The sequence below is a fragment of the Chanodichthys erythropterus genome, chromosome 16, assembly GCF_024489055.1.
Source record: "Chanodichthys erythropterus isolate Z2021 chromosome 16, ASM2448905v1, whole genome shotgun sequence".
NCBI lineage: Eukaryota > Metazoa > Chordata > Actinopteri > Cypriniformes > Xenocyprididae > Chanodichthys > Chanodichthys erythropterus.
The window spans coordinates 35,341,664-35,367,432 of record NC_090236.1 but is presented as its reverse complement, the minus strand read 5'-3'; the positions used below and the strand labels follow the sequence as shown (position 1 = coordinate 35,367,432).

The window sequence follows — 25,769 nt, the reverse complement described above, 5'->3', positions numbered from 1 at the left end:
GTGAAAAAAGTACACTTCTATAATGTACTAAAAGTGCTTTATTTTCATGCACTAATTTTGTACGTAATATACTAAAAAATCTTCTTTAGTACTTCTTAAGAACATCTAAGTGTATCTAAAAAAAGTTAAATACAATTAAATACATCTAAGTGTATTTAAAAATATATATTTAGCTACTACTTGTAGTACACTATGGGTTCAAATGTACTATAAGTGATATCTAAATACATTTTTTAAATACAGAAATAGTATATTAAAAGCACATTTTAGTTCATATTTCATGCTGTCTCAAAATAGCACAGTTGAGTACACTTAGATGTTCTTAAGATGATCTTAAGAAGTACTAAAGAAGAATTTCTAGTATATGAAGTACAAAATTAGTGCACGAAAATAGAGCACTTTAAGTATAGTATAGAAATTTACCTTTTTTCACCTGGGAATTGTCCTTAACAGAACAAAAAAAACAACCTAAAACGAGTCAAAATTTCAATTTCAAATTTCATCCACAAGGGGTCAACATCACACTCTTCATGTATGACAATATCATGTGACAGGATTAAAACATTTAAAGTAGAGCTCTGTGAGAGAAGCACAGAGTTTTTGAGAGCTCAGCTCTTTCTGCTCTTTTATATCACAGAACAACGATGTTTAAATGGGCTTTGATTTCTCTGTGTCTCACAGCAGCTCATTATGATGGTAAGCTCTTTTTTCTTTTTTATTAATTTAAGTTTACGTTCCTGATACTTCATATTAATGATTTACTCTTTTCTATCCACTTAGTGTCTTTGGGACAGGACAGAGTTGAACAGTCTTCAAGAGAAATGACTGCAAGTGAAGGAGATCAAGTTATTTTAAGGAGTAATTATACTACAACTGATACAAGTCCGTATCTCTTCTGGTACAAACAGCTACCAAACAAATCACTTACATTCATTTTAAATACATATACATTTAGTGATGGAAATACTGAGGATGAATTTAAAGACAGATTTTCTGCAACATTTAACTCCACATCAAGATCAGTTCATCTGATGATCCAGGATGTGTGTGTGTCTGACTCTGCTGTGTATTACTGTGCTCTGAAGCCCACTGTGACTCAAACACACTCAACACTCACACAAAAACATGCTAAATAAATAAAAACTTTGCCAAAGCAACACTATAAACCAAGTGGAAACATATAAAATGACATTTCACCAGTGAGAAGAAGTGAGACCCACATCAGTAATAAACAATAAAGTGCTCTTTGTGGGGAACCATGAAGAATCACGTCAAGATGAACCTGCAAGATGTGAAACTGCAAAGTTCTACTCAAGCAGAACATCTCTACAATATTTTTGTTTAGTTATTTTTATTTATTCAACTTTTTAGAGAGCAGTTCAATATGATCCAGAATGTGTTTGTGTATTTGGTTTTTAAGCAGCACATATAGGTCCCCGTCACACACTCTTGTTCTTGTGTTCAAAACTGTCACTTCCAACCAATCACCTGCATCTGAAGCAAAGATGAAGACACTGAAGACACTCCTCTTCTGTGAGCTCTGAACTAAAGCATTCGCATCGGAGCACAGAGAACATGAACAGATCTGTGGAAACATGGAAAAACACCTGTTTCTGATTTTATTTCTGACTTCAGGTACAAAATGATTCACTTTATTCATTCTAGTGATGCAGAAAAACAGTGTAAGAAATGATTGTGTGCAACTTGACTCAGTAATTTTCTTATTTCTTTGTTTTAGGTGTGATGACTGCAGACAAGATTGGGCCAAATAAAGAAACTAACATTATAAAGAAGGAAGACGAGACTGTGACCCTCAGCTGCTCATATGAAACAGACGGCAGTTATGTTTATCTTTACTGGTACAGACAGTATCCTAATGGAGAGCCTCAGTATTTAATATTTAAACCTGCTCGATCAGCTACTACAAGCGGGAACCCCTCTGATCCTCGATTTCAGTCGACTACATCTCAAACATCCACTGAACTCATTATTAACAGTGTGACTCTGTCAGATTCAGCTCTCTATTATTGTGCTCTAAGAGTTGGACCCCAGTGATACAAAGTCTATGTGAAGCTGTACAAAAACTCAAATTCATTTTTCACTTTGATCTCAAGCCACATCAAACCCACAATCTATAATTCACACAATATAATTACACCAGTGGAAACACCTGTGTGTGGTTACAAATGACATTTAGTTCAAGTTATAAAGGGAAATTTAAAGAAAAGGTAAAAAAAAAAAAATAACATTTTGTGGATTGATATTAATATATTTTAAAATACAAAAATAAAAATGACATTTAAAAAACATGTTAGATGCTGGCAGCATGATTATATGTAACATATATGTAATGTAGTTCAGAATAACATTAAGTGTATTAGAAGTATTAGAAGTTTCTTCTAATAATACACACAAGTACAATAACAATGTCAAGCGCTCTGTCCAGAATTAGTTTAGTTCATCGAATTGAAATAAACAGTCAGTGTTTGAATCAACATATGATAAAACATCAGAGCACTGCAATTTTGTAAAAAGTACATCCAGAATCGTTGAGGAGGAGGAGACGTTCAGTATTGAGGAACTGTGGTTCAGTCAGACTCCTCCTGCAGGTCTCTGATATGTGACAGTGTTAGTACAACTTTATCAAAGAGAGGCTGAAACAAGAGTCTGCTGTAGATTTCAACAAGTTCATTTTATCTAAAGTATTATTTATCAATTTCTGTGATGGCAAACTGGCAAATAATTGTAGTCTTCTTGATCACATATTTCTGGGGTAAGTCAGATTCTGTAAGTATTCATGCTGTAATATTCTTCTAATATGAATATGAGATCCTCATCAGTGATGTTATACATTACAGGATGTGATTCTCTGGACAGAGTTCAACAAAATCCAGGAGTTCAAACTGCTGTTGAAGGTGCAGCTGTAACAATCAACTGTCAATATGAAACAACAGATGTAATGCAAAATCTCTTCTGGTACCAGCAAAAAAAGAAAGGATTTCCAGAATACATACTGGACCGATTTAGTAGTAATGAAATGCGGTTCAGGGATCGATTTCGCAGTGAACACAATTTCAAAATCATTTCCACTGATGATCCAGGATGTGTGTCTGACTCTGCTGTGTATTACTGTGCTCTGAGGACCACTGTGACTCAAACACACTCAACACTCACACAAAAACCCTGAGTGAGCATCTGAGTAATGTTGTTTAACCCCTGATGTGATTACTTCCACTGTTATAAGGACTCTGTGAACCTACTTATTACTTATTAACATAAAACAACAACAAAAACACCAACAGATTCACATTTGCCACAAACTCTATGAAAATGCTTTGCCAATTGTTACTTATATAATATGACTCCTCCTCAGAGCTCCTCCCACTGCAGTCATTTATCTATTCAATGTTTTTTTATCATTTATCACATTTAGTTTAGTGCACATGTATAAATCTTAAAGAAAGATACACAGCTAACCTTAAACCATTATCAACACCTGATTAAACTGAGGAATCAATATGGACAGATATCTACTAGTGATTGCCATTACAGTTTCAGGTGGATATAATTTACACTTTTAAAATCTCATGGTGTTTTTGGCAAGAGAAACTGTCTGATGATTTAATGCTCTATTGTGATTTCTCAAATTGTATTGCAGGTGCATTTGCTGATAGTATTGGTCCAGTTGACAAGGACACTAATATGATCATTAGAGAAGGAGAGTCTGTGACACTGAGATGCTCATATGATGCTAGCAGCAATTATGTCTATCTTTACTGGTACAGACAGTATCCTAATACTGAACCAACATATCTACTATATAAAGGTGCTCGATCATACAGTGGAAATGATAATATTCCAGACCGTCGGTTTCAGTCGACTACATCTCAATCATCCACTGAACTCATTATTAACAGTGTGACTCTGTCAGATTCAGCTCTCTATTATTGTGCTCTAAGAGTTGGAGCCCAGTGATACAAAGTGCCTGAGAAGCTTTACAAAAACTCACACACACAATTCTTGCTTTGAAAGTCAGTAATCAAATGTGTATAATACCACATGTACCACTGAGACTGTAAATAACAGAATGTGGAGACACCTGCCAGAGCAGAGAGGGGTGATATGATCATGAACTAGAACAACTTGCTGTACATGTGTTTTACAGCCAAATAATATTTTGATATTTTATATAAAAAAGGCATGACCACTACCATATTATTCATAAACAGCAGAGCCCCTCCCACTGCAGTATAAATCCATTCGTTATGGGACTGTAAATGACAGAATGTGGTAACAACTGTTTGACATCAAACTAGAAGAAGTTGTTGTATGGGATATTAATACACCTTATTTTGCGAAGTGTTACAGATCCCTTGTTTCCCTGGACTCCATTTCCCAGAATCCTCCTGTTTCATAACAGAAAGACGGACCAAACACGTTGGATTTCCACAGAAAAAAAAATGGAGACTTTCCCCAGCTCTCTGGATCCAGCTCCTCCATCGCCTCTCACCCTGACAGCCAGCGATCGCCTTATCGGGCTCCTGCAGGTAGGACGTTTGCTGGAGAGGTATGTGGAGGAGTTCGTTGAGCTTGCTTATTTGTCTGACTGGCCTGAAGCAGTTTTGATCTCCCTGTTTTTGGATGGATTGGATGACGACACTATCCGTTTTGATGAACCTGTTTTTTGTTTCTCCTTAAGCGAAACTATCAATTTAATTTTGTGGTTAAATGGCTCCAAATTCTTCGTGGACAGGGTTCAGGATAAGTGTTGTCGTCCAGTCCATCCAGAAACACGGTTGGCCGGGCCAGTCAGTCAATCTCCGGCTTCCTCCGCACACCTTTCCAGCGAACTCCCTGCCTGCCCCATGCTGGACCCATATTCCGCTACTGGGCCCAGTAAGCGGAGGAGGAGGAAGAAAGCGGCTCCAGTGTCTCCAGAGCCCGCTCCAGTATCTCCAGAGCCCGCTCCAGTATCTCCAGAGCCAGCTCCAGTCCCCACAGAGCCAGCTCCAGTGCCTGTGGGGATTTTAATTGTATTTGAGGGGATGAAATGGCCCTCAACCCCAGTCTCCGCCGCCGAGCAAAGTTCTCCAGTCTCCGCCGCCGAGCAAGCAGCGCCAGTCGCCGCCGCCGAGCCAGCTGCTCCAATTATGAACTTTGTAAAGACTGTTTTCCCTCCCTGCCTCCCTCTCCCACCTCCATCCATTTATGTATGCACTGCACCTCCTCCTCAAGCCCCCTCGCCCAGATCTCCACCTCGGACCTCTGGGCGATTACCTACACCCTGGCTCCAACCTCCCTCGTCTCCACCATGGCCCATCAGTCCTCCAGCCTCACAAGTCTCCATCCTGCCCCCATTCACACCTTGGTCCCTCGTCAGCCTTCCTTCCCCTCTGGACTGCACACCTCCGTCTCCGCTCCGTCCCTCTGTCCCTCGCTTCCAGTTGGCTTCCTCACTCCCCCTGGTGTTCACTTTGTTGTCTGTCGTCTGTGTTCAACTGCGGCCTTCTGGAGCCCCGGCTGCGCTTCGGTCGGCGGAGCCGTGGATTCCGCCATCTCCCGCCAGTCCTTCTGCGCCGACTGGGCTTGACGGCGTGCGGACGTCAGCTCCTGACCCGCCATGGCGGCCCGCTGCACCTGACCCGCCATGTCTGCCCACCGCACCTGACCCGCCATGGCCGCCTTCGGCTCCTGATCCACCATGGTTTTTGGACCTGCCCTGGAGACCTCCACTCCAGTCTACTCCTCCCCCTGCTCCGGTTTGAGGTCTCCAGGACGCGCCTACCGGGAGGGGGAGGTAATGTTACAGATCCCTTGTTTCCCTGGACTCCATTTCCCAGAATCCTCCTGTTTCATCACCTGCACTCACTTCCCTCGTCAGCTCCCCATCGTCACTCATCACCTGCACCTGGACTCTATTGTTAGCACTCCCTTTATATTGCACTCACTCCCTTCACTCCTCGTCCGTCTTGAATGTTATTTACTGTGTATGTTGGCGTTCCTTGCCTTTGTTTTATTAAAGTTCTATGTTAATTGTGGAAATCCGTATCAGCCTCATCTCTACACTAGCATATCATAACACAAAGCAGAAGCAAGTTATTTTCTGTGAATATTTGTGACCCTTTGATTCATTAGCCACTATAAATAGCTAGAAGAATAACAAAATGCAGTAAATGTTTGCACTACAAAACCCATGTGTTTATGATTATGAAGCAGCATAACAGACCGGAAGACTGACACATTCAAGTTACAAATGGCTGTACGTTACAAATAAAGTGAATGCAGTTTGTTTAGGTCAGATGTTAAAGTTATTCCTCAGCAAAACTCCATAAGGTGATGTTGATGATCAAAACTGAATTATATTCTCTCATTATACCTCAACTGTATGTAAAAACATCAAAATAGGGCCATTCCATCACTCTGAGGTCTAAAAACGCGCCGGCGTGTTTTGCAGTTTTTTTTTTCACATTGCAGCAAAACAGACTTCAAATACTCCGTCATTTTTTGTCATAGAGACATAAGTAATATATCAATTGAAACTATAGAATGTCTTCTTTTATTTATATACACTCAAAGTAAAAACAAAATGTTGTGCTTTTTGTAAAATAAAGAAAACTAACATGATGCGTGATCTCTCCTCTCCCTCTGAACGAAATCCAATCCGATAATTCTCAGAAAATGAACTGTAACTTAGTGAATACTAATCACAGAAAAATTAAACTTATGTCTAAAAAAACATTAAGATGTCAGGTTTTAAATCATGTAAGTCACATCGAAAACAAACCTTCTGTGTTTATGTAATCTGTATGAAAAGAGAGCCATGTCAGAAGACTGTGATTCAGCTCATTACCCGCTAATGCGGCCACGCCCACGGAGCCAGCGCTATTCAGAAGCAAATTCAGAGGCAATACATGCATTCATCATCTCAATCGTGTATTTATTGTCTTGAAAAGTGTTTATCTGGATGTAAAAGTCATGGTTAGCGATCTCTAGAAGACATACAGTTAGTTCCTGTTTACTTTTCTTCTATGGATGAATTTTAGATGAGTTTTTGTTTCTTTAGCGCCCTCCTGCTGCTGTATGAATTGGAAACTCCATTCATGGAATAGCCTCTTCTTCTTTTAGATGAATTTGTGGACTAAAAATGCACAGAGCGCCCTCCGACTTCAAGGATGAATTGAAAACGCCAGCGCTCATAGTAATGACAGTGAATATTAAATTAAAATAACTCCTCTGTATAGAAAATTGACATAAGCATATGAGAATCCAATATTTCTCCAAATGTGCATGCTTTTAAACTAAAAGCCTATATTCAGACTCTTTGCATCACAGAAATACATTATATTTTAAAGTATAATATAAAACCATTACTTTATATTGTAATAATATTTTTCTGTATGTTTCATATATCATAATGAGCTTGAGACATCACAGAAGGTTTTTTTTCACAGCCTACCTGACTGAAATGCCTCATTAATATGCAAGTCATTTCAGCTCATTACTATCCAATTCTTTTGTCTTCTCAGGTGAGAATGGCCCATTTTCAGTGGTGATTCACGCCTCCTCGCATACTGTGTTCCTTGGCAAAAAGTGTCTTACAAAAACTAAATGAATATATTGTTTTATATGAAGGAGTAGGCAACATAATTTTTACATAGTTCTGAAGCAAAAATTCTAGTCTACAACCTCCAATACCCAAAAGTCTTGTGAACACAGATTTACTATACTTTTTTTGGCCTTATTTCAGTGACTTAAGTTTTTAGTTTTTTCAATAACCACGCATAAATGTTATTCCTTCAAAAACACAAACATGTACATACATGTTCCTCACATATTATTGTAGCCTAGTTTGTGCTGAATACAGTGTAATGACACTTTTTCCATTAATATGTTTATGAAGAACTGAAAAAAGCACAAATGTCAGAGCATGTCAAAACTTCTCCAGGCCCCAAATCAGCCTCAGACTCCAGAGGGTTAAACGGTCCATTCCTTATTCCTTAATCCAAATTTTAGACAGACACTTCTTCATTTTTGTCGGATCAGTGTGTTAACTCTGAGTCTGCTGGCATCTGGTGAAGCTTGCTTTGGCCAATTGAACTTGTTGAATCAGAATTAGATTGTCTGAGAAGTGACGAGCTGGTGTAATCTGGTGACTGTCGGCGTTTGACTGCATCTGTTGGTGTAGTGTGAATTTGCCTTAATACTGTTTTGACATGAAAAGTAGAATAACAGATGATTATTCGTGTTGGAAGTTGAAAGATAAACAAAATAAATATCAATTAATATAAAATATAAAATATTTCATATAATATAAAATGTTCTTTTAATTACATTCTGAAAGCCTGAATTATTTGAATTATGTGAAAAATTCAAGTTTACCTGAGCAAAACTCAAAACTCGTCATTTAAATAAAGCTTCTTATAAAGTATCAGAAGAGGAGGAACTCCAGATCTGACATGATCTAATCGAGTCTGAAAGAGACTGTGGATGAAACGATTCAGTCTGACTCTTCTCAGAGTGAACACTTGAACAATGAATCTTCATTCACTTATTCTGCTCTGTGTCTCAGCAGGTATGTTATTTGGTTAATTATTATATTTCCTTTTTATTAAAAACATCTCACTAAAAACTGTACAAATGTATCTTTTCTGTTTCAGCTGCTGTATTTGGAAATGTCATCAAACCAAACAAAACAGATGTTTTTGCTGAGGAGGGTTCAAGTGTTACATTATCCTGTAGTTTTTCTGCCTCTGGAGTTCAAGATTATCTCCACTGGTACCGTCAGTATGGAAGATCAAAACCTGAATTTCTTGTACTCATCTACAGTAAAAAAGAAGAAGCTCCGTCTGATGTAGATCCAAGATTCTCTGTTAAAGTTGAAAAAAAGGAACAAAATCATGTGTATCTGATCATCTCCTCTGCTGCAGTATCAGACTCTGCTCTGTATTACTGTGCTCTGCAGCCCACAGTCACAGGAAACACAAGAACACTGTAGAAAAACCTGTGACAATGAGAGAAACAGAGACACAAAGAAAACATTGTGAGAAAAAAACCTAGTATACAAATAATTACATAATCTAATGCAAAAATGATAAAACATAAAACAAAGCAACATTATAAAGCCAGTCATTCTTAGATGGTGCTGTTTCAGTTATGCAATACTTGCAGTTAACCAAAAGAGGGCAGTAGTTACTCAACATTGCATGTGACAATAAAGCAGCTTTTCATGTCAATTGTTTACATTACATATTCCTAAACCTTCATAGAGTGTAGATCAGAGGACACAGTTGATCAGCCAGACAAACATGTGACTGAAGGAAGATCAGTGATATCTAAAACAGATTCAGTTAGTATTTTTAAAGAATTATTATAAAATGGCGGGAAAAAGAGTTCTACCAGAAAGACTCGGGAAGCAAAGAAATACGATGAATGAGATTTATTAGACAGTATGAAAATGAATAATCAATGATGAATGATTAAGTTCTTTGGCGTAGGCCCCGTCCATATGCACAATCCGGAGGGTAGCAGATGTTTGCTGGTCCTGCCTTTAGATGAAGGCAGGGGCGGAGCCTACCCCAAAAGAACTGTGTATGAAAGGAAATACGCACCAGAAAGAGATGATGAATGCACAGACATTGATAATTTTGAATCATTAAAGAGAAAAATCATTATGCCTTAGCTCTAATGATGTGAGATTCAGAGTAGGCCGGAACCTTACCGCGTTAGGCCGAGCATGAAAGGCCGCGTAGGCCGTAACCTTGCCACGTTAGGCCGAGCATGAAAGGCCGCGTAGGCCGTAACCTTGCCACGTTAGGCCGAGCATGAAAGGCCGCGTAGGCCGTAACCTTGCCACGTTAGGCCGAGCATGAAAGGCCGCGTAGGCCGTAACCTTGCCACGTTAGGCCGAGCATGAAAGCCGCGTTGGCTTTAAATTGTAACAAAGACATAGAATACAGTGGGAGAAGCCAGCATGTCAACGAGCCGTGTAGGTCGTGTATGATAGCCATGATAAGCAAAAGTGAGGAGAAGACAGAGTAGATGCGCTGAAAAGTGATATAGATGCAGATAGTAAGATAGAGCAGCCACCATTAAGAGTGTGTCTTGACAGTACACTTACCATAGTTGATTTAATTAGGATTTTTAGAAATGCTGTAACCTTACCTGATTCTTTAAGAAATAACTTGGCAATCCTAGATTCATCATAATTGTACATCGGTAAGTGAATGTGTTTTGATGCTGATGATCAGAATTAGGCATGTTAGTTTGAGACACTAGAGACTGCATATGTGGACCATGTTCCATAGATTAAGTGGTTTGATCATGGGTGAGTATATGGAAATCATAGCGAGTGATATTGAATCATGTGAAAACACCACCACCAGTAGTTTGCCTAAGGAACGTACCTTTGATTCTACTTGAGAGAGCTTGCTGAGCATTTCTGATGGTTTGAGCATCACATCTAATGTAGGATTCATATGCTGAAGAAGACCATCTGCCCAGGAGTTTGATTGAGGATGGAGGAATTCCCCGTTCGGCTGCCGTAGTAGCAGCGCCGATCCTAAATGAATGTCCGGTATACAGATGAGTTGGCAGCTTGCAATTCTGTAGAACAGTCGCTAGATGGGTTCTAAACCAGTCTCTTGATATAGGAGACCCGTTGGGAAGTATAAAAAGTGCAGAATTGTACGGAGTGCAGGGACGTGCTTTGAGATAACGAACCATGGATTTGAAAGGGCAGTAATTATTGTTAATCCTTGATATGGTTATAGTTAGACCGGAGCTTAAGACGTCGGTCTTCGAATGCTTCAGTAAAATGGAATAGTAATTGGGTGAAAAGCTTAAATCAGAGAACGTCAAGTCTCGAGTAGGATCAAATTTATTGGACACATTTTTTTGGGCGCAAAAAACCATAAAAAGCTGTAAGAAACACGGCTTCTAAGAGAAGGTTAATATACGCGGAAAATGAGCCGTGACGCAGGTAATCGACTAACCTTTCTAATAAAGGCAAAGTGATAGGGAGGCGTTGGTCGGGAATACTATGCGCGGATTTCGAAAAGCCTTTAAGTAACAGCCGTATAGAAGGAAATGAGAAAAAACTAGGAAAAACAGGATCGTGAAGTCTGGCATGAAATTGGATACCAGCGAGCAGTTTACGTATAGTAGGGATCTTCAAGTTGCGTGAATGAAAGTGGTGAACTAGAAAGGCGCAAACTGTAGGAACTAAAATCGGAAATAGACAAATCTTATAAGCACAGCAAAACATGATAAACGAGGACCAAGCATGGGTGTAAGCTTTAAGTGTAGAAGTGGCTAGGCCCTTGGACATATAATATTCAGCTGAAGTAATCAGATTATTAAACGAAGCGTTTAATCCAGAAGGATTTCTGAAAACGTCGGGCACGGTGTTGGATCCGCGTTGGCCGCTGGGCAGAGATGTCTGAAAGCCTGAAAACGAAAGCGAGAGAGTGAGTCAGCAATTCCATTAAAATGTCAAGGAATATGGACAGCCTTAACGATAAAACTATGAATCACCGACTGCCAAATAATTCTCCTTACGACTGACATGATTTCCGGACGGGAAGATCTTCCTTTATTTATTATAGCGACAGCTGCTTCGTTATCGCAAAACATAGTAATGCGTTTACGAGACCAAGCTGAACCGCCGTTCCGAAATGCCGTTCCAGCTGTTAAGCAGTTTGTTCCAGAACCTGAGATCTGACACACATCCTTCGTCTAAGACGACAGTATCGCTTAAGTTGACCACAGAGTGAGCTAGAATAAGCAGACAGGAAATAAATGCTCTCCCTTGCGGAATAATGCTCATAGCAAAATTGAAGTGCCCGAGGAGAGAGAGCATGTCACGTTTAGAGACGGAACGCGAAGAGATAAAAGATTGAGCGAATTCTCGAATTCTGATTAGTTTCTCGTCAGGCAGAGAAGCTTGCATCTTGACTGAATCCAGTAAAATGCCGAGAAACTCCAGAGAGGTTGATGGACCTAGAGTTTTCTCTTTGGAAAGAGGAACACCAACGTCAGTGAAGATCTGTTTTAGCGTTTCTAAAATAGATGTTTGAGGAGACGGGAAATCGATCAGAAGAAAATCATCGAGCAAATGCAAGACAAATGGAAGCTTGCACACGTTCAAGAGAATCCAACATAGAGCTTCTGAAATGCAATTGAAGATATGCGGACTGCTCTTACACCCAAAAGTGAGCCTGACAGCGAAATAAAATTTTGAATCCCATTTAACGCCAAAGAGGGGCCAATCTGATGGGTGAATAGGTATGATTTTAAAGGCATCCGTGATATCAGCCTTAGCGAGCCAGGCGCCATGGCCTGCGAGCTTAATTAGTTGAATGGCGTTATCAACTGAAGCGTAGTAGAGAGAGAAAGGTTCTGAAGGGATGCATTCGTTGACGCTTGCAATCGTATTAGAATGAGGCGAAGACATATCAAATATTAAACGCTTTTTCCCGGAATATTTACGAGTAGCAACGCCCAGGGAATTTACGCGAAAGGGAGAAAAAGGAGGAGAAGAGAATGGTCCGATAACGTATCCTTTATTGATTTCTTTCTCGAGCAAAACAGAAACCACGTCTGGTTCGGATAATGCCGATTGCAAGTTTTTTGCAACATATGAGGTGGAAAGAGGAGAAAGGCTGCCTACCCGAAACCCTTGGGAAAGCCCAGTGATTAGATAATCTACGAATAGGGAATCGGGATGAGAAGAGAGAAGATCAGAGAGATTTTGAATGTCAATAGGAGTAGAAGGATGTCCTTTCAGAAACGTTTCTGAGGAATGGGTTTCTTTTGGTTCGTAGCTCTCAGACGTCTTGGACAGACGTATTTTGGGTGTGGATCCTTGCAGATGCTACAAACGTGTGAAAATTTACATTTAGAAAATGTACAGACAGCTTCATTAAAATTATTACAGAGAGGAATGCCATTGAAAATTTCAATAGGGCGACCTTTAACATCAACATTAGCGCTTACTGTTTCAGCACCGCGGACAGCGCTCGTGATGTTACTGACGAGAACCTTGGGGCAGAAAGATGCAGCATGTCCGTGTGAGCTGCATACTGAACATGTCAGAGTTTTTTGGCCACCAAAGTGACGAATCAACAGTTCTGTGTCAGTAATAGACCAGTCTAGCCTCGTGTTGGAAAGCATGATGAAGGAAGCCGATTTTGCAGAGAAAGATCTGTGGTATTCGTAGAATAAAGTTCCTCCATATCTTTGATTCAGATCTGCCATCATGGCTAGGTAGAGATCGAATTCTTCCCGGCGATCGGGAAAAGCTTGGCAGAGGACGTCTCTGTAAATGCCGAAGGTGATAACGAATTCAGAGAATGAGAGATTGTTTTGTAATCTGGGATCGGATGACTTTAAGAAAACTGCCACGTCGCCGCAGTCCACCATTTTGCGATCGGCCGCATGTGAGGGAAGCAGCAAGGTAGCTAAATTAATGTCCTTACCTTGAATGATGTTTGAACGTAGCAGAGGAGATACTGAAACCGCTGCCGGTGAAATGAATCGCCTACCGAAAGTTTGCGCTGGCACAGCAGTAGAGAGGTTGAACTGCGTAGACGTAGATGGTCCTAATCCTTGTATCTGAGCCGTAGGAAGAGCCGCTGTTGTCGTAGCAAAAGATGTGGAAGGAACAGCTTGAAATTCGCATGGATCGAACAGTGAAATACCGGCCGAGGAGGCGCCGGGAGGACAGCCGGGAGCGCATAAAGCAGATGCGCTTTCTACATTTTTTAACCTGGAATCTAGGCTTTTAACAGTCTCTGAAAGGCCATGGATGGCCTGGATAAGTTGGCTGTTAGGATCTATCGATTTGTGAGTAGGAGACGATGGAATAGCCGCAGAAGATTTGGGTCTTTTAGCAGCTCTGGGAGACGCCGACTTGGCTGTACGTTTCTTGCCGGCTAGCTTGGGCTGAGCTGACAGTGTTGGAGATGTCGGAAGGGGATCCGCAGGTGTAGCTGAAGAGCTGCCTAGGGTATTAGAAGCCAAAAGAATCAGATCGTCTCTCGACAAGTTGCTGGTGAGAGGAATGCCTTGGGCCTCTAGTGAGCTAATAATTCTTTCCGAAGGCCACTGAACCCACGGATAGTCGCGACTCTGGATACGAGAGCTGCACCGTACAGGCGTTGGAGAGGGCGCAACTACATCTTCTTCTGAGTCTGTAAGATCAAAATCAACAATTGATTTTTGTGTCATTGTAGTTAGCAGATGAGACGCGAACACGTTAATGCCGACGTAGGTATCTGCGAACATAATAGTAAGTGGGACCGGAACTTATATACTCAGTGACATGTAGTAATTGGTTAGATAATGAGCAATGACGTGCATTAGAGTCTTCCGGGTAGAACTTCCGCTAAACGCTCCCATTTCTCTTTCATCATCTCGTGTTTGAGATCCACCTATGGGAAGAGCATCCGTACCTGACCTCTGCAGAAGCATCCAATTTCACTATGACCGGCCTCCATTTTACCTGAGAGCATATAAGGTCCATACGCGCTGCTATTCTCCAGTTGTCATTTGCTACTCGTGACCTGTGGTTTAATATTCTCACAGCTCGTTGGATTATTTGCGAACATTTGCATTTGTCTTCAGGAGGACATATCACTCTGATCAGCCTCCAACGAAAGTGATCATCTCGCACTCTATTACAGCTGTGTCATTTTTCAAGCCACCCACACAAAGCAGTTCTTTTTAGGCTGTTCGCCTCTCTCCTCGCTCGTTTCCTCTGTCACGGTTGCCAACCATTTTGACATTTCTATGGCTCTCTCTAAATCCACTTTCCTTGAGGACATCTTAACGCTGCTTGCCTCAATATCAAATGGCCAGCTTTACAAGTTGCAACCAACCAGGAGAAGGACATCTATAATGGAAAACGTCTCGGGTTACAGATGTAACCCTGGTTCCCTGAGTAAGGGAACGAGACGCTGCGTGAAACGCATTGGGAACCTTCTGCGTGATATCATCATTGAAGCACTCCTGTATCCAACCAATCAGGAAACTATAAAGCATGCCCGGATGCAGAGAACACTAGCTTCTGTGGTAAATCTGAAGCAAGCACTCGCAAGCATGCAGGGGTACGGCAAGAGACGCAGCGTCTCATTCCCTTACTCAGGGAACCAGGGTTACATCTGTAACCCGAGACATTCCCTTTCGTGGGAACTATCGACGCTGCGTGAAACGCATTGGGAACGCAATCCCAACTGTGCCGTACTTCAAGTGCTTGTTCATGTTAGCTCGAAAGTACGGAGGAGCCCGGAGTGGAGCCCACATCAAGGTTATAATATCTGATAAACGTATGCTGGCTTGGCCATCCAGCTGCGTCACAAACGTCACTCATAGGGACGCCAGACATCAAAGCTCTTGACGCCGCCATACCCCTTGTGGAATGAGCACGGACATTAAATGGAGAGGCCTGTCCGGCCGCTTTGTATGCTAGTGAGATGGCCTCGACCACCCACTTACTCATTCTCTGCTTGGACGCCGGTCCGCCTTTATTAGGGGAGCCGTAACAGACAAACAGTTGCTCTGTTTTCCGCCACAGGGCAGCTCTGTGGACGTATGCATCCAAAGCCCTAACTGGGCAGAGCAGATTCAGTTTTTCCTGATCCGAGGATGTAAATGGAGGAGGATGGAAGGCTTGAAGCACAATAGGACCCGGGACATTGGTGGGGACCTTTGGCACATAGCCCGGTCTAGCATGAAGAAATGCTCTCACCATTCCAGGAGCGAACTCCAGATACGAGGGGGGCACTGAAAGGGCCTGAAGATCTCCAATTCTTCTCAGAGAAGTAATAGCAAGCAAAAATATAGTCTTTAAAGTTAGAAACTTTATAGACACCTCCTCCAGTGGTTCAAAGGGAGCCTCGGCTAACCCTTGTAGAATCACTGATAAGTCCCAAGCCGGGGTCCTTGTGCGCACTGGAGGCCTCAACCTCAGTGTACCATGGAGGAAGCGTGACACGAGGGGGTCTCGACCCACCGAGGAATCCCCCCCAACATGGTAGGCTGATATAGCCGCAACATAAACCTTCAAGGTTGAGTAAGATAGGCCTTCCGAGAATTTTTCTTGGAGAAAGCATAGCACAGAGCTTATAGGAGCATGAACAGGGTCTATTTCATGTTGTCTACACCAAGTAGAGAATAGATTCCATTTGTAGGAATAAAGCTTCCTCGTGGAGGGAGCCCTGGAGCTAAGTATGGTCTCAACAACCTCAGTTGAGAGACCAGCCTCTATGAACCTGGCCCCCTCAGAGGCAAGGCCCACAGTTTCCATTGTTCTGGACGGGGATGTATTATCGTGCCGCCTGCCTGAGATAGAAGATCTGGCCTTAAGGGAAGCTCCATTGGAGAGCCGTCTATCATGGACACCAAGTCCGAGAACCATATTCGGGTCGGCCAGTACGGGGCCACCAGTATTAGGCTGACCCCTTCCTGGCGTACTTTCTCCAGGACTCGTGGGAGCAGAGTGAACGGGGGGAAAGCATACAGACGTAGCTTCGGCCACGTCTGTACCATGGCATCCAGACCCAGGGGTGCTAGATGCGTGAGGGAGTACCAGAGCGGACACTGGGTTGACTCTCCCGGAACAAACAGGTCTACTTGTGCCTGACCGAAGTTTTTCCAAATGAGATCCACCACTTCTGGATGGAGTCTCCACTCCCCGGGCCTCGGCCCCTGCCTCGACAGGGCGTCTGCCCCCACATTCTGACTCCCGGGGATATAAGCTGCCTTCAACGAAAGCAGCTTCCCCTGAGACCACAGGAGGATCCGATGGGCCAAGTAATTTAGTTGGCGAGACCGTAGACCCCCCTGATGATTTATATAAGAGGTCTGGGAGAAAGTGTTTTAGTGCTAGAAACACCGCCATCATCTCCAGCCGATTTATATGCCAGGAGAGATGATGGTCTTCCCAAAGACCTTGGGCTGAGCGACCATTCATGATTGCTCCCCAGCCCGTGAGGGAAGCGTCTGTCGTAAGCATTGCGCGACGACCAGAGGCTCCCAACGCGGGACCCTGGGACAGGAACCAGGGGTCTTTCCACACGGTTAGAGCACGAAGGCATCGCCGTGTGACTTTGATAATTCGAAAAGGGTTCCCCCTCTGGGACCCCTACAGTAGTCCTGAGCCACCACTGTAGGGGTCTCATGTGCAGGAGGCCAAAGGGAATTATGTTGGACGCAGCTGCCATTAGACCCAACAGTTTCTGAAACTGTTTCACAGTGAGAGACTGGCCTAACTTCACCCCTTTTACAGTTGACAGAACAGAGCTCACACGGGCAGGAGTCAGACGTGCCCACATTGTTGTGGAGTCCCACATAACACCTAGATAATTGGTGGTCTGAGCCGGTATCAGTACACTCTTCTTGGCATTGAGCCTCAGCCCAAGCCTTTTCATGTGAGACAGAACAACATCTCGATGTTGAACTGCTTGTTGCTCTGAGCGAGCTAGGATCAACCAATCGTCGATGTAATTCAGTATGCGAATGCCCTGGAGTCTCAAGGGAGCCAGGGCTGCATCCACGCACTTCGTGAATGTGCGGGGTGATAATGATAGGCCAAACGGAAGAACCTTGTATTGGTAAGCTTCGCCCCCGAAAGCAAACCTGAGGAACTTCCAGTGAGAAGGATGGATGGACACATGAAAGTATGCATCTTTCAAGTCTATCGTCACAAACCAGTCCTCGGACCTGATTTGGGGAATGATCTGTTTGAGTGTAAGCATCTTGAATTTTAGTTTTTGTACAGACCGATTTAGCACACGTAAATCTATGATAGGACGAAGTCCTCCATCCTTCTTTGGAACTATGAAGTAACGGCTGTAAAAGCCTGACAGCTTGCTGGGAGGAGGAACCCTTTCTATAGCTCCTTTCTGCAAAAGTGTCATGACTTCCTGTTCCATAACCAGAGACTGCTCGGGGGTCACCACTGTGGGAAGGACCCCGTTGAATCTGGGCGGGCGAGACCCGCACTGTATTTTGTAACCTTTTTCTATCATGAGCAGCACCCAATTTGATATATTCGGTAGAGTTTCCATTCTTCTAGAAAATCTACTAAGGGAACCAGCCTCTCGAAACGCTCTGAAACGGCACGCCGGCAGAGGTCAGCCGAATCAAGTGACAACCGTCCTTCCTCGGAAGGTCAGCGGGGACCTGACGCACACTGGATGATAGATATGGCGAGGTCCCCGGAGGGCGCTGGAGGGAAGCGGGTGTCAGATGTGTTAACACCAGGCTTCCTCCAGACGGGGGCCGCCCTCCTGGGTCCTGACCCACAGATATCAGGACCGCTTTTTAGAAGCCTTCCGCGCCACAATGACGGCCCGCAGGTCCGTCTTGCCGTGGGAAGGCTTCTGTTGTGCGGCTCGCCCCTGTCCCCAGAATCTACGTGGAGGAGCACGGGCGGCCACACTTATTACTCTGTGGTGCGCTGAGGAGCTTGTTGCGGGCCGAGACTGCTCCCGTTCAACAGTCTCGGCGGGGACTTTAGACCGGCGGGGGAAGAACCTCTGAAACGCCGCAGATTGTTTCTTGGTCTCCTGGAACCTCTCGACGACAGTTGTAACTGCGTCGCCGAAGAGGCCCGCAGGAGACAGCGGCGCATCCATAAGGGCAGCTTTGTCTCTGTCCCTTATGTCAGAGAGGTTCAGCCACAAGTGCCTCTCCGTGGCCACCAGGGCTGCCATAGAACGGCCCACCTCTTTGGCCGTCTCCTTAGTGGCACGGAGAGCCAGGTCTGTCGCCGTGCGCAGTTCCTGGATGCACTCAAATGTGGCCTCCCCGCTGGTATCAATTTCCCCCAGCAGGTCGGCTTGGTAAGCCTGCAGCAGCGCCATGGTATGGAGACACGCTGCTGCCTGACCTGTCGCCGCATAAGCTTTGCCCACCAAGTTAGATGTAGTTTTAAGGGGCTTGGTGGGCAGCGTCTGTGCTTTCAGGGACGATGCTGACTCAGGCGAGAGATAGCCCGCGAGCGTCTCTTCAACCCGGGGCATCGCCGCGTAACCATGCTGTTTCAGCCCCACGATGTTACTGTAGACCGAAGTCTGGGGGCTGAACACTCGATGTTGTACTGGTCTATTCCAGGATCTAGACACCTCGGTGTGTAGATCCGGGAAGAACGGTAAGCACTGACGTTGGGGTAGTGAATGCGCGGGGAGAAAGCGTTCATCAAGCTTGCTTTTCTGTTTTAAGTCTCCCCGCTCTGCTTCAGGCCAGCTGATATTTAATTTGGCTACAGCTCTGGTCACTACCCCTAAGAGCTCCTCATGTGCGGGGGAAGAGGATGGCGGTCCCTCTTCCCCTGCGTCGATGCTCATCACATCAACATCCTCAGATGAAGATAGATGAAGCGCCGATGTCTCTCCCCGAGGGGAAGAAACCGCTGGGCGTGCTTCCACCGCGGCAGGAGAGACATTGGGTCTGGCAGCTAAAGGGAGAGATAGGGCGGAGCCCGTCTCAACCCCCGCTGCCAGATCCATCTGTGAACCCCACGAATGGAGTCTCCGCTCCGCCTCGGCAGCAGCGGGACCCGATCCGCGGGGAACACCGACCGAGGCACCCTCTTTCTTATCAAAGAGTGCCCGGCGAGATCTCAACACTCTAAGGGTGAGCTTTTCGCAGTGCACGCAGACAGCTCCCTCGAGAGCTGCCTGCGCGTGCTCAACCCCCAGGCAAACTACACACATATCGTGTGTGTCCCCGTCAGGAATGAACCGAGTGCAGGGAGACGCACACTTCCTGAACCGTTTGCCTTCCGCCATTATTTATATATATATATATATATATATATATATATATATATATATATATATATATATATATATATATATATCGTGTCTTTTATTGTGTATATGTATAGTGTTGTGGAACTCTTGTCCTCAGACAAAGAGACGACAAACAAACACTAAATAGGACGCACAAACAGCGGTAACAATATACACTAGTGTTGCTGAAACTCTTGTCCTCAGACAAAGAGTGAAATCAGAGATGATAATAAGACAGACAAACACTAAATAAGACACACGGGATAACATGGAGCGCTTGCTGAAGATAGCAGAAGCTAGTGTTCTCTGCATCCGGGCATGCTTTATAGTTTCCTGGTCCGTGACGTCACCCATCTCTGACGTCTCGTTACACAATTGGTTGGATACAGGAGTGCTTCAATGACGATATCACGCAGAAGGTTCCCAATGCGTTTCACGCAGCGTCGATAGTTCCCACGAAAGGGAACTTCTGGGTCTGCTTCTCGGCCCAAGAAAACTGTCCTTCCTGCTTGTGCCAAGCATATGGTGAACAGCTGGGGGGACCCGCTCGAATTCAAACATGGTCTCGAGGTGAAAGACATGATGGCCCTCAGCATGAGTGACCCCCCTGCCATCGAGCCCTCCATCGCCAGACACCTCAATCCTTCTCAAGGTGGGCTGCTCGCCCCTTCCAAGCCTGTTCTTCCTAGCAAAATGGACCGCTTCTCTGGTGACGAGGATGACGCAGGCCTTCTCGAAGGCTCTGATGATGAGGAGGACATCCCGCCTTCTGTAGCTCCTCAGGCTCATGCGCCTGCAGCTCTACCCCAATCCGTCCACTTTGAATATTGTGAGCTAGCGGCTCCTCGCCTCAATATCGAATAGCCAGCTTTACAAGTTGCCACCGACCAGGAGAGGGACATCTATGATGGAAAACTTCTGGGTCCGCTTCTCGGCCTGAGAAAACAGGTTCTCTCTGTCCTTCCTGCTTGTGCCAAGCATATGAAGTACAGTTAGGGGGACCCGCTCGACTTCAAACATGGTCTCGAGGTGAAAGACATGATGGCCCTCGGCATGGGTCCCCATCGAGTCCTCCATCGTCAGACACCTCAATCCTTCTCAAGTTGGGCTGCTTGCCCTCCCAAGCCTGTTCTTTCTAGCAAAATGGACCGCTTCTCTGTGTCCATTCATCAGGCTTCCTTCAAGGCCTCAGCTTTAACAGTTAGAGCCTTGAACGTTTCCTCGCTCCTCTTGGCTTATCAGGCCGAGCCTCTCGAGGACATGGGCCAGCAGTTGGAGAAAGGGTCTGCCCCGCCCTCGCCCAGGAAGGAGATCGTCACCATCAACGATATCATTCTCTGCAATGCCCGCCAGGCTGTCCAAGCCAGCAGGTGTTCAATGGCTCTTTCTATCATCAGTGAGTGCATGCTGTGGCTTAATCTATCAGGGCTCCCTGATAGTGAGAAGCGACGTGTCGCAGGACCACCAGTGGAGGCCGGTCAAGCACTCTTCACCCTGCCGTTACCCTTATGCAGCAGCGCTGTGACGACAAAAAGAAAGAAGACGAGGCTTTTAAGTTGTGCCTGCCCCGGAAATCAGCACCGTGCCAGGTTCCCCCTACACAGCCACCTAACCCGTCTACAGTGGGTCATAATTTCCAGGGTCCAGTGCAGCACAGTAATCCCCCGTTATTTCCTGGTCCCAAAGAGGGATGGTTCCCTCTGTCCCATTCTGGACCTCAGAGTGTTAAACAAACATCTCTGCACCACTGGAGGAGTGCGGACTTTTACGCACAGGGAACCCCTTTAGGGACAGTCATGTTGTGGAAAGTTGTGACTACCCAGGAGGGCAGAATGGTGAACAGTTTGTGGCCAAGTAGACTTCGTTCAGCACACATAAATTATTTAGAGCTTAGAACAGGGCGGTGTGCGCTCATCGAAACTTCACGCTCTAGCTCACAAGCTTTTAGTGTGGAGCAGGCGGTTTTTCCTGTCGTTACACACGACTCATGTTCCAGGCATTCTGAACAGAGGCGCAGACCTTCTATCGAGGGGGAACACACTCTATGGAGTATGGTGCGTCCATCCTCAGATAGTGGGCTTGATATGGATGAGATTCGGAGAGGCAATCGTAGATCTATTCGCCTCACACGAAAACAGCCATTGTCCTATGTTTTTCTCGCTACTGGATGTGGACGCGCCCCTCGGGGTAGATGCACTGGCCCACCCATTGCCCAAAGTGCTGCTGTATTCTTTTCCTCCCCTGTGCCTGATAATTCCCACACTGGACAGGGTGAGAGAGAAGGGCCTGTCTCTCATTCTGATAACACCCAGGTGGCCCAAAGCACCGTGGCTGGCAGAGATAATTTCTTTGTTATATGCCCAGCCGTGGTGCCTCCCCCTCTGCACAGATCTATTATCTCAAGGGAACGGGGAGATTTATCACCCACATCAAGACAGGGTAGCTCTCTGGGCCTGGCCCATGAGACGATAAACTTAAAATGCGCTGGGGCTTCCCCCGCATGTGATTGCTACTATACAGAATGCCTGGGTCGTTCTACACGATCCTTAAATGGTTGTAAGTGTAAGTGTTTGAAGGGTGGTGTGATGGCCGTGGTCTCACACCATATCAGTGCTTGGTTTCTGATATTTTGTGTTTCTTACAAGATCTTATGGATAAAAGCAGGCCTTTTTCCATTATTAAGGTCTGTCATGTGGGCTTTGAGGGCTCAACGGTCGGGCAGCATCCTCTAATCCGCAGATTTATGAAAGTCGTTCCTTGCCAGTCATCAGGAGAACTGTTCCTGAATGGGACCTCTCCATGGTGTTGGAGGCTCTGTCTCAATACCCTTTTGAGCCCCTGGGAAGTATTTCCCTGAAGTTAATGTCCTTCAAGATGGCTTTGCTCTTAGCCTTGGCTTCAGCTAAATGTGTCAGTGAGCTACATGCACTCTCTGTTCATTCCTCGTGCATTAAATTCTCTCTTAGTAGAGGTTTTTCTTAAGCCTAACCCAGGTTTTATGCCTAAGTGCTTCCCTGCGTTCACATCGGAGGTGTTGGATCTGTCCGCTTTTCACCCTCCACCTTTTTCCTCCATGGAGGATCAGAGGCTGAATGCTCTGCGTCCCATACGTGCATTACAGATATTATCAGGACCAGCGCTTTCCAGAAGAGTGACCAGCTCTTTATTTCATGGGTGACCCCTCGCAAAGGGAGTCCCATATCTAAGCAACGCCTCTCACATTGGCTTGTGAATGCTATTGCTTTGGCATATGAATCTAAGGGAGCACAGCCCCCAGGTAACATCAGAGCTCATGCCACGAGGGGCTTAGCCGCCTCTTGGGCTTTGTTTAGAGGTGTGTCACTGTAGGACATCTGCTCTGCTGCCAGCTGGGACTCTCCGCATACATTTGTGCGTTACTATTGACTGGATGTTACCAAAACCTTGGTAGTTTTAAGGGTTGGGGTCTTCATAGCCCTCCTTGTTACCCTCTTTTCTCTTTTCCTATTTACACATTGTAGTAAAAGAACAAGGGGTGTGTGGGCCGGCAGGCACACATTCATGTCACCAAGCACACATTTACATTCCTGCCTGAGTGTTTATATTTGTATTGCTGGGTTTATTTACATGTGTGTGCTTCATACATGTTTCATGTCATGCCTGTGCACAGCAGTCATTGTACAGGGTTGCAAGGTGATTGATTGTGAAACGTGTCAGGTGTAACACCTGCTCGTAATACACAAAAGTGTTAGCTGAATGTTTGACTCAATGCCAACAATAGTAGCTAATTTTTTTTCAATGCACTGAGCTGGATCAATGGGCCGATCAGAAGATATAAAGCTCAAAGGAGGCAAAGCATACACAGCACACAAGTTTGGGATTTCAGATTTTGTTCTATTTGCTATTATATATTCTCCTCTTTTTTTTTTTCTTTCTGATTGAAATGTTGATGTGATGATCAGTAATTGATAAATGACAAAGATAAATACAATATGACCAACTGTAATCAAGTTCTTACTTGAAAGAAATTAATAAACCACACAAAAAACAAATAAAATGAATTCAACAAAACCTTTCCTTTGTTGACTCTTTGATTGATAATTTCCCTCTTTTCTTTCTCCTGGCTTAGGGTTGAAAATTTTTGATTTTCTAATTTAAATATATATATATATATATATATATATATATATATATATATATATATATATATTTTTTTTTTTTTTTAGATTAATATGTTTAGTTTCAATTTTAAGATTTCTAATTCTCCTGCCTTTACTGTAATTTGACTCTCTTGCTTCAAATGCAACTCAAATCAATACTTTAACCAAGATGATTCAATCTCCATTCGCATGAATGGTTACCTCAAAATTTACAATGTGTATATAACCAAATAACACTTTTCAGAAATACATACATAAACAAAAATTGTAAATAGTGTTCACCTCAGTTCAGAAAGATATATACCTCAGTCCATTCAATATTAGAAAAAAAAATAGTCCATTCGATAAATTCAGTAAAAAAAAAAAATATACCTGAGTCCATCAGGGTTCAGAAGGAAAAAAAACAAACGATACCACGAAGTGGATAAGGTGATAGGAAATCAGAGATCCAAATTCAGTCTGGGGGGCTCGCCATCTTTCTTTTCTTTCAATGCGGCTTGATGAATCCTCACCATGCGCGTGAATCACAGCGGAAAATCCAAACTTCTACACATACAACAAAAACTGGCCTGTACACACAGGATAACATTTTTAGAAACTCATTTTTCAACTCTGTTTCAACAGTATTCCCTCTTCACATTTAACGTTCATTTACAACATAGGCCATACTTCATATACAATGAACATATCACTTCATTTTAACACACATAGGAATACAACACACCATTATAATTCATCACATGTATGAAAATAAATCCACAACTCACCGATTCCTTTGAATTAAGTGTTTTGTTAATTTTTTCTTTTCCAGATTTCACCACGAACTACAGTGACGACGGTGACCAACTTTGGCTCGAGGCTCCGGATCAACAAGGCCACAACAAGCTCTTTCACAAAACTACTCAAATTTAGGTAAGCAATTTAACTCTAAATAACTTTTATATACTTTGTTTTGTAGTTGTTCACTAATTATTTCTCAAAATTAGATAGTTTTAACTCAGAATTCTTAAGCTTCGTTTTCATGCGTTTCTGTTTCTTCTCTATCTCGTCTGCGTCTCTTAGTGGGCGGGGTCAGCATCACTGCTGATCGTACTCAATTGGACGATCTACATCCGCAGTGCAGATTCCAACTCTAATTGGATAAATGTTACTGCAGTAATTTGCATGTTACTGATTTAATTAATAAAGCATTTTATTATTTTATCAATTTTCTTTTATCACTGTTTTTTTTTTTTTTTTTTTTACACACTAACAGTTTTACTGGAAGGGTAAATATGCCAAAAATAAAATAAAAAATGTATGGACTGCAAATGGACTAATTTCAGTCAGGGTTACACCCTCCCCTCCTAGAAGTATGCAAGTCCCTTTGCATATCACCAACAGGTATATAACCACGAGTTACAGGGGATCCTACTTGAGAGAAATCCTGCAGGGACTCCGAGAGAGCAACATTTAGTCCTTGAAGAAGGGACTGAACTATGGTCACCAGAGGATTCCCCAGTTCAGGGTAAGTCAAGATTTTGGGTTTCTCTCTATGTCGGACAGACCTTCTCAATTCAGTTTCATCCTTGTCTACATTATTTGCTTCTTTGCCTTCAATTGTCTCCTTTTCAACTGAACTGTCTTCTGGAATGAATAATTTTTCATGATGATTCGGATCCTGCACCACCAGGGTAGGTGGACGACTCATTTCAGCATCTTTTTCTTTTTCAGGATGGACCTCAGGATTCACAGGTAAGTTGGCTCCAGGATTCACAGGTAAGTTGCTTATGGGGTTTTCAGGTTCAATCACAGATAATTCATCGATGTCCTGAAATTCCCTTTCAGGTATGTCATG

The 25,769-nt window shown here is 43.8% G+C and overlaps 2 gene segments (V, D, J or C); both read left to right on the top strand.

Annotated features, from left to right (window-relative positions):
- Positions 1-1,595: 1,595 nt before the first annotated feature.
- Positions 1,596-2,055, top strand: LOC137003807 (T cell receptor alpha variable 18-like). The segment is given in 2 exon segments: positions 1,596-1,635; positions 1,739-2,055. Coding segments are annotated over 2 exon segments (357 nt in total).
- Positions 2,056-8,532: 6,477 nt separating this feature from the next.
- On the top strand, positions 8,533-8,995 carry LOC137003806 (T cell receptor alpha variable 12-2-like). The segment is given in 2 exon segments: positions 8,533-8,572; positions 8,658-8,995. Coding segments are annotated over 2 exon segments (378 nt in total).
- Positions 8,996-25,769: the final 16,774 nt, after the last annotated feature.